The sequence below is a fragment of the Quercus lobata genome, chromosome 5 (genome assembly GCF_001633185.2).
Source record: "Quercus lobata isolate SW786 chromosome 5, ValleyOak3.0 Primary Assembly, whole genome shotgun sequence".
Lineage (NCBI taxonomy): Eukaryota > Viridiplantae > Streptophyta > Magnoliopsida > Fagales > Fagaceae > Quercus > Quercus lobata.
Genome location: NC_044908.1, coordinates 20,347,292 through 20,357,308, shown reverse-complemented (window position 1 = coordinate 20,357,308; position 10,017 = coordinate 20,347,292). Strand labels below are relative to the sequence as shown.

Here is a 10,017-nt window from a genome sequence, read left to right as displayed (position 1 = left end):
CTTCCCTTGTATTGGCTGGGTACAAGTTGGTGGTGCTCCGATCCTTGTGTGCTTGCTCCACTATCCTCTATTTTTGTCTTCTTTTATTCTCATATTGTTTTTGTCGTTGCAGATTGGTTTTGTTTTGTCCTGTTGCATGTCTACTCTACCAATGTTTATCCTTTGTGGAAGAGGGCATGGGCTCTCGGGCTTGCCTTGCTTTCTTTTGTCTATTCTATGATTTTGTTTTTGTTTTTGTTTTTTTTTTTCCTTTATGTGTTTTCTGTCACTGGCCTTGTCTCATTTCTTCACTCATTTCTTGTTATGTTTGTCATTTCTTTTGGTTTGGTTTTTCTTTCCTTCACGCAATTCCTGTTGTTGACACTTTCTACTGTTCCTTATTTCTTTCTATCATGTTTCTGCTACAGATTTGAATTCTGTTGCTGATCTGTATTCTACTGCAGATCACTTTCCCTGTTTCCCATGCATTTCTCTCTCAGCCCAGGCGTAAGTCTAGGCTTTTGTTTCTTTTCTGTTTTCTTTGAATCTTTCTTGCTCTTCGGTCTTCTTGGTGGGCCTTTGGACCTTACTTTTTATTGGACCTTCCTCTTCATGGGCTTTTGGGTATCCATTGACAAAAATGAGCATCAACAACATTTTTGACTATGCCACTACTTTTATCTATATAGTATATATATATATATATATGTTTTATGATAAAAATTTTCTTTTAATGTTTCAATCTCATTAAAATTTGAATTCAAGAGTCTAAATATTTTTTAAAAGAGTTTTTTTTTTGGAGGCTAAAGCATAAAAAAATACATAATTTAATTTATATTTTTTAAAAATAATTTTTTTAAACTATGGTCCCACTCAGATCAATAACTATGAAAGAGAAGGAAAGAAATGAGAGAAAAAAGGCTAAATTAAATTACACCTCTAAAGTTTAGAGGTGTTTGGATTTTATACTCTGAAGTTTCAGAATTTGGAATTTATACCTTAAAGTTTAGGGTGTTTATATATTATACCATGACATTTCAGAATTTGGATTTTACTCTCTAAAGTTTGGAGGTGTTTGGATTTTATACTCCCAAATTTTGAAATTACAGAGTGTAAAATCTAGATACCCTAAATTTTAGTGAGTAAAATCTAAACACCCTTAAAATTTAAATGATAAAATTCAAATTCTAAAATGTTAAGGTGTAAAATCAAAACATTCCCAAACTTTAGAATGTAAAATCTAAATTTTGAATTTTTAGAAAATAAAATCTAAAGCACTCCCAAACTTATAATTTTCAATTTACCTTAAAATAAAAATTCAAAAGATAAAGATGAACGTTAAAAAACATAGGATGGTAGAGAGATGAGAAATCATTGAAAGGAAGATGGTAAAAATGGTTTAAAGGGTATTGAAGTAATATGATGCCATGTACGTTGTTTCCTTTCCTATGCCGCCTGACACGCATCACATAAGTGTTGTTTCCGAATGCAAAAACCACTATTAACAGTGTCATTTCATTTACATCATTTACTCTGTGTTCCTCAAAAAAAAAAAAAATTTACAACATTTATTACTCTCTGTTTCTGCTTTACAATCTCTCAACAATGGAGGGGTTTGGGTCAAAAGATTTGGAAGATTCTCTCTCTGAATTCACTCTTGCTGAGGTAGAGTCATCCTTCTCTTTGTTTTTCCACTTATGGGTCTGTCATTTTTTATCTTAATCTGCTGGAAATTAAACAACTTAGCCGTAAACACCTTCCTAGCTTCACTTTTATATGATACGAATGGTTGAATTTTTTTATATGCTGGGGTGCTTTGTATTATGATATTTGAGTGTTTTACTTGGCTGTCCAATTCAACTTTGTATCTCAACCATCTAAGCTTCCAGATTTACATATTGCTACCAAGCTTTGAACTTCGAAATTTAAATGAAAGACCCTCCTTTTTTTTTTTGCTGGGTGATTGGCTAGTGGTTTGGTATTGGTTTATATGAAGATGGGTTTTGATTAAGGCCTTCCCTACTAGGCTGAGGAGGCTTTATAAGCTTGGGTAGGTGGCAAGTGGCAACCTTTAAAGGAAGAACAATCATAGGGGATGTGCTTTTAGGTATAGTATACTCTAATCTATGATTTTCAAGTGGTCAATTATGCTGCAGCATATCAAGGTTGAAAGTTGAAACTATTATTTTGCTTGAGAGGAAGAGGGCCTTTTTTTTAGCATTTAATGTACTTGTAACTCTAAAGAAGAAAATGGAAATTTGTTTGAAACAAACAAAGGAAGAATCCGGGATAGGACTTGCCTTTTTGCTTAACTGGTTTGCACCTTTTGGTGTTTTCAACAGAGAGATCTAGGTTCAAATCCCCCCTCCCCCAACTATCAAGTTATCAAGAAAAAAAAAAAGATTACCAGATAAGGACTCAGTAGGTAGAATGCACTAATTTTTTTTTTTGTTACAGGGCTTGTACGGTACAACACAGTATGACTTTTGTTTGCACATTGGACATCAATGGGCAAGTGCAACACTAAAGAGGATCCTTACACTTTAAAGGATATTAGTTACCATGTGGTACATATATTTGAATTGATTAGTCTGACACTCCTATCAGAAGGGAAATTAATTGTAGTTTATAGAGTGCTTTACTTTCCACTTTCACTAGCATCAAAGTTTTGATGGTTAGCTAATTATTTTAACAAAGGGGGAAGGGACGATCTTTCGTCCAAAATTGATAATTTAGTAATTCTGTTACATTTTTTGGTGGAAATTTATATAAACGATTATAAACTTCTTTTTTGAGCAATACATGTTTCTGTGTCAGAGCATTGTGTAAGATTTGCAGAAATAATTTCTGAAAGACTGAAATCTTATATTCTAGCATTGTATGATTTGTTCACTATACTGATCAATATATGGTTAAATTGTGTGACCTTCCTCCATTCATATTATGTTGCTTCTGGTGGTGATGAGATTAGTTTTCCAGCTGATACTTTCTAAAACAAAGAGGATGTGGTGTGGATTTATTTTTGGTTGATCAGAGCTTGCTAAAACATCACAATTATAATAGTGTGCAAAACTCTTCCTATTTGGGCTAAATGAGCATGTTCCTTTGTTTTTGCAATGAAATTGGCACCCTTAGATCAAATGTTGAGATTCGTTGAACCCCAGTAGTTGAAATAGATTATGAAGGGTGGAGCTGGAGGGGGGGAGGGGGGGCAATTTAAACCCCAGTGGTTGGAATAGATTATGACATTATGTTCATTTAATTTGCATTTTTGTATTAAATATTACCATCACACTGCTCTCTTTTTGTTTAACTTCTAATATTATTTATTGTTCTTTCAAAGATCATAGAAATGGGGAAAATATTCAAGGATGTAGGGGAACAATCACTGGGTCAGGAGTTTTGCCAAGATATTGCAATCAGCTTTAGGTGAACTTCCATTTCACTCGTATCTTAACTTTAGCCTAATTCAATGAAACACCCCTTATGTGCTTCCTTATAACAGGGTTTAACTAATCCTCATATCATATATTTTTCTTGGCTTGCTTTATCATTGCAGTCGCTCAGCTAGTCGTAAGGGAAAATCTGCCATAACATGGGAGCAGGTTTTTAATTCAAACTCTAACAATTTTTTCTCCGTTTTTGAAATTCTTATAACTATATCATTCTCATTGTGTTGTAGGTACAAAGTTGGTTCCTGAACAAACAAGAACAGTTGCAAGATAAAGCTACTCCCTCATCTGGTGCCCTGAAATTATTTGTTGATCATTCAGATGCACCTATTTCAAGCAATATCCCTCAAAGTTCAACTTCTAAAGGTCAATTTGTTTGTCAGCATGGGTGGAACAGTTGACAAGATAGTCATGATTATTACTATGTTCCATACTTGTTCTATGGGATTTGAGATTCAATGCTCAAATAGTGATTACATATAAACAAAATTATCAGGAAAAATAAGTTTGATTGATCACAAAACTATATTTTGGTTTGTTTACTGCAATATCAACATAAAATATCACTCGTTGTTGAGTAAAAATTAGTTTTCTCTATGCTGTCATATCACTGAATTCAGAACAAAGAGAAGAAGAAAAGGTAATCACCAAAAAAAAAAATTGTAATCTGATAAATCTCTTGATGTGGATTCATCTGCCTAAAGCTTGACAAAATTCGTCATAGTATGTTGGTTCAGGAGTGGCATATAAACATAGGGTGGTTTAGGGTTCATTCTCAATAGTGCCCGTGCCTTAATTGATAGATTGTAATATTAAAATTTTTTTGCTGATACATGGTCACGTATAATTGTCTGGTGCTTCAACAACCTAAACTGAGTACCTTACCAACATGTTGGCCCCAACTTGGGAACTATGGTTTAGCTTATGAAAAGGTGCTCACAAGTTTACTCTGGCCCTTTTCTAAGCATTTTGAGTACCAATCTCTTAATGCACTGGCTAAGTCGGTTCTGCAGTTGTATAAGTGATGTTGCATTTTTTGCAAATTGATTTAATTAGTTCAATTTCGAATATATTTTATTTGTATTACACTCATCTCAATTAACTGTGTGAGTACTGTATATATATATTTTTTCTTTTTATCTTAATAAAAATAAACTATTTTGTTTGTTTTAAGTATTCTTCCTATTTCTCCATGTCTTATCCAGTATTTTTTATTTATTATGTCTGCTACTGTTTATCACTCAACGACCATATGGGAGGGGTTATTTTTGGCAATACCTAGTGGAACATATTTTTGGCTGCTTTATTTGTTGTGTTAATGTTGTATGTTATCCTCATGTCAAGCCATGGAGGTCTACTATGGTTTAAAATGCATTCTCAATATACATTTCTAGAGAAGCTTATGATAACAATTATTATTGCAGTTAGAAAGGCCTCAGATCTTTCAGAGTTGAGGTATGAAGCTAAATCGTCGAAAGATAATGCATGGTGAGAATGTATCTTTTAATTGAGAAATTCAAAACCTTATCTTGAAATGTATACATGCTTATTAGTTATATGAAATATGTACTACGTGTTATATACATAGCATATAACTTCTAAAACAATTGTACATCTTCATGCATAGGATTTGGCGTTATATATACTTTTTCTTATACATAGCAATATGGCATATAAAATTTAAAATACTTGTATGTCTTTGTGCATAGGGTTTGGCATCATTATATTCCTTTTATTATACAAGAACCAGTTTAGAAACATAATTCAATGGTGTTAAATCGTTACTTCAGTGTGCCTTTTGATTGTAATGGCTTTTGCTGGAGTACTTATGTGTTCTTCCAATTTCTGTTTATGTATGTAATGCTTGTAATTCTGTGGGATTTCCAGACCTCGAGGAGGTTAGATGCATGAAGAATGTAACTTTAGCTATTAAGGGTTTTGGCATATTATGGTAGTGACAGGTAGGCCAATCTGATTTTAATTAAAATTGAAAAAAGAAGAAGAGTGTATCATGTTCATTAATCAGGTTACAGCCCAAATTAGTAATATTTAAAAATATGTTGAGAAGTGTTTCTTGATTTTTTCCTTCTAATGTGCCCAACTTGAAATCATTAAATTTAGGTAGGTTGGTCATTGGATTTATGTGGGTAATTTGTCTGCTATAATTGAGGGCATCATAGACCACTTGCTGTTTATAAGAAATGATAAGCAGGATAATATTCTAGGAACATTTGTTCAGGTAACCCCAAGATATATCAATTAAAATTTGAACTTTAAACTTCACAAATATGGATTGCAAATTCAATACCCTTACACGCTATTGTTCTCTTTGAGTAGTTATACTTGTTTTTAAAACCTATAATTGTTGTTATCATTGTAGTCAAAGGTGAGCTGGGTGCTCGCCTAGTCGCCCGGGCAAGCAAGGTGCCACTAAGGCACCTTAAAGGCTCTAAGGTGAGGTGCCTTTAGTGAGGCACTTGCCTTTACAGCCTAGGCAAGTAAGGCAGTGACTTAAGCCATGAAAAAGGCACTAAGGCAAGAGCCTTAGGGTTTTTTTTTTTTCTTTTAAATTTTAGATTTTTTATAGTAGGTTGTTGTATTTGTAAAACCTTATTAATTTAAAAAGGCATGTTATATAAAACCTATTGTTAGTTAAATTAATTTACAAAAGTTTGTTGCAAAACTTATTGTTAGATTAATTAATTTATATAGAAGCTTGTTGTAAAACCTATTGTTAGAATAACAAATAGAGTCTAAATCATGTCATTATAATATTTCAATACACTATCTATGTATGATTTAAATTCTATATGTATAATAAATATATAAAAAATTTGGCGCCTTGCTTTACTCGAAGTAGTGCCTTTTTGTCACCTCATGTCTCGGGCGATACAAGGCCTTGGCATCTTAAGGTCACCTTTTGCCTTTGACTACCTTGGTTGTTATGGAGTCCCACTAAAGCAGTAGCCCCTCCTGTACTTGCTCAAAATCATCTATGGTAGGTATGTCAATATGAAATGATAACTGGAATATACTACTGCTATTTGCATAATATAAAGAATGTCTTCCTTCTTCCATGAAATTCAAATTAGGTAAGAGAATAAAACAAAGTTCACATTACCTTCTTATGTGTATATTTCATTTATAGATTATATAAAGTTATAGAATATTTTGCTTGTTCCATGTGTTAACATAATTACATAGTTCAAACTTCGTGCTGATACTATTTCTTTATATTTTGACATTAAAGATTTCATGATGATGTGTACAATATATTTCTAAAGGTCCAATATGAGCACTTGACACTGTAACAATGAGTTGCACGTTGCTGTTAGTTCAGAACTTGGAAAATATAAACTATAAAATGTATTGTAAAAGTAAAAAGAAGTCGTGAAAGTAAGATAACATTAAGAAAGAAATGGTTTTGGTTAAACATTACATTTGTGGACAAGTGAAGGTTCGTTAAGGATTTATAATATCTTGTAAAGTTACTTGGAGCTTTTGCTTGAATATTCTTTATTTCAATCACTGGTATAATTTACCCTTTTTTTTTAATGCATGCTTGCTTATATGTATGTTATTACCTTTAAATATTTCTAAATCATTACGAGCTTCAATCTCTATTTCCCTTAACCCCAAACTTTGAAGCATGAATCTATTCTTCCTACCTTGCTTGGAGTTGCATCGACATCACTTAGCATACTTTGTGTATGAATTCACGACTTAATAGGCCAACAGATCTTTTAAGATAGTTTATTGTTCGTATTTGCAACGGTTTTTTCTAGGATTTCATGCTGAATTCTAATTAATTCAGAATAAAGCATAGATTCTTTCTTTGATACAACTCTGTTAAAAAACTTAATAAGTTCAAAAAGATTCAAGTAGTAGTGGTTCCGAGAATTCTGGTTTCCATGATGTTAAAATGTAAACTCAAGAAAATCACAATTATTTTTACAGCTAGGATGGAATCAATTTCAAAATATATAATCTTGGTTGTGAATGTTGTAATCTCCTTTGAATTGATATTGTAATCGTACCTAACATTTTTATGTCTTTCCAGGTATGATGTTGCTTCGTTCCTCAGTTATAGGGTTCTTCATACAGGTGAACTTGTAAGATTCATCATCATCATCATCTTTGTTGTTATATATTTTAGGGATAATAAAAATTTTCTTAACATAGGTCCCTTTCAATTATTAATATCTTTGGAAAAAAAAAAAAAAAAAAAAAACTCTTCCATATCTATGTGCTAAATAAAACAGGCTGCTTTGTAGTGTTTGTCGCATAAATATGCTTCATGAGCAACAGATGCTTGGATTATTTCAAGCAAGAGCTAGTCTGGAATCCTTATTGGTATTTAACCTGATTTGAATTTAGGATAATATAAGTGAGGCTAATCTAGAGATAAATTTATCCAATTTGGTATAAGCTTTGATTCTTGATGCATTTGTCTGTTTTCTTCTTCGAATTTGATTCTTGTTGCATTTAGCATAACTAGCTTCTCTCTTCAATAGGGAAAAGAAAGAGTTGTTTGTATATAACTGTATATCTTACTAGCTGATATCGATAAGCTACCCTGTTGGTGCAAAAGAATGATGATTGCCTGTGGGAAATAGGAATCCAATTGTCAGGGGTCTCTTACGTTGGGTACATTTCCTATAAAAATAGAAACATGTTGGCAAGAAATTGTTGTGGTTCAGATTGTAAAATTATCAAGCATTATTTTTATTTTTTATTTTTTATTTTCAGAATATTTACTGTTCTCTCTCGCACATACAATTTATCTGGATAAGTGTTAGTAAAAGAAAAAATCAGGTTGGAATAACAAAAATAGCTTCATTCTTCAATTAGCTTATAGCATAGATACTCAATGCAAAAAGGTACACTTGGTGAACTCCCATTTTGTGTGGGATTAATTAGTCCTCACAAAATTAATATCTGTCAAATTCTTGCATGCAATTATATAGTGATATGAGATACTGTGGAACAAATCAAGATCATAAAGCATGATATTGGCTAATCTATGTAAAGGTGTGAAATCGTGTTATATATCACAGGAAGTTCGTGTACGATATGCTGGCTTTGGTAAGGAGGATGATGAATGGGTGAATGTTAAAAATAGAGTGCGAGAGCGGTCTATTCCTTTAGAAGCCTCTGACTGTCATAAGGTGAAGGTTGGAGATCTTGTGCTATGCTTCCAGGTAATCTTTTCCGTAGGCTTTTTTATTTGATTTTGTTTGTTGGATATGATCCATAAGTTGTGCTACAAACTTACAATCATGGGTCCTCATGTCCAAACAAACGTGATGCCTTCAAAATGATGAGCTCTTAGATATTGATGCAGGGAGCATTAAAATCATTTAAGATTTTATTTTTGAATGTGAAATTAATTTTGTTTTTGAATTTAAATTTTGAATGGGGTTTTACATGTTAAGGGTTTTAAGGGATTTGATTGGGTATTTTCTATATTAGTGCAATCCCTAAACCCTGTTTAACTAGTATTCCTGTAATAATGAAAAGGGGAGATGATGTTGAATAAGAATTATTATAATGAGTTGAGAATTTGTCTCCTCCTTTGTTCTCTTTGTTTGGTGGGGATGCTAAATGCCCCCAGGTGGTGAATCTTAGGATTTGTTCTTTTGTTACTTTTTTCATTTCCTATATTCCATTTGTGTTCTGCATCAGATATTCAAATGTCTAGAACAACAAAGTTTCATAATTATCAGTCCTACTTAACTTGGGAAGGAAATAATGGAGGGAGCTTGTTAGTTAGTCAAAAACTTTCCCCAGATTTTACAGATATCTTCTCTTTTTGTCTCAACGGCCTGTTCACAGGAAAGAGAACATCATGCAGTTTACTGTGATGCCTATATTGTTAAAATCAAAAGGATGCCACATGACAATGACAGTAAGGGCTGCAGGTGCATCTTTGTTGTCCGCTATGACCATGATCACACTGAGGTAATATATGGCAAGTTACATTGTTTAAATTTCTCTCCCTCTCTCACTTATGTGTGTGCATGTGTGTGAAACTTTCAAAAATACTTTTGTATCTGATCATTGCTATAGATTTTTGGTTGTGTGAAAACTATATATATTAATTCTGCCTGAATCCATTTGCCTTAAACCAGGAAAAAGTTGAGCTTGGGAGGATATGTAGCAGGCCAACACATTATTCACGGTCCCCTATGGATATTGAAGTAGGGTCTACACAATATTATTCACAGCCCATCTTTGAATTACAAGAAGGAATCAAATTTCCTTTTTAACTTGTGTACATCTTTTATGCGGTTATGGAACCAAATGAATGGGGCGGTGCTAGTGTGGGAGGTTGATGTGCATAATCATCTAAGACTTTTTGAATGTTACCTATTGTAAGCCTATATACTAATAGAATAGGCAAATTAACTACTAACCATAGAACTTTTTTTTTTCTTTCTTTTAAAGTTTTCTTATCAATACTAGGGAGTTATTTTGTTCCACATGTATATGAATCTGCTATTGTCATGGACCTCTTAGAGACTTAGACCATGCTATCGACCTAGATCAATGTCTAGAAGCGGGCTAGAAACCATTTTCTTGGCTT

At 32.8% G+C, this 10,017-nt stretch overlaps 1 protein-coding gene across 2 annotated transcripts; it reads left to right on the top strand.

Moving 5' to 3' along the window:
* Positions 1-1,473: 1,473 nt before the first annotated feature.
* LOC115991957 (protein SAWADEE HOMEODOMAIN HOMOLOG 1-like) lies at positions 1,474-9,858 on the top strand. Of its 2 annotated transcripts, XM_031115951.1 has the most exons (10): positions 1,542-1,644; positions 2,437-2,546; positions 3,323-3,408; positions 3,539-3,584; positions 3,662-3,797; positions 4,856-4,919; positions 7,492-7,543; positions 8,489-8,632; positions 9,267-9,392; positions 9,563-9,858. In XM_031115951.1, the coding sequence occupies exons 2-10, from the start codon at positions 2,487-2,489 to the stop codon at positions 9,698-9,700; spliced, it is 852 nt and encodes a 283-aa protein (XP_030971811.1). In that variant the 5' UTR covers positions 1,542-1,644; positions 2,437-2,486; the 3' UTR covers positions 9,701-9,858. The 2 variants fall into 2 exon arrangements, with proteins under 2 accessions (XP_030971810.1, XP_030971811.1); XM_031115950.1 differs by lacking the exon at positions 2,437-2,546 and having other exon boundaries at positions 1,474-1,644.
* The last annotated feature ends 159 nt before the right edge of the window (positions 9,859-10,017 follow it).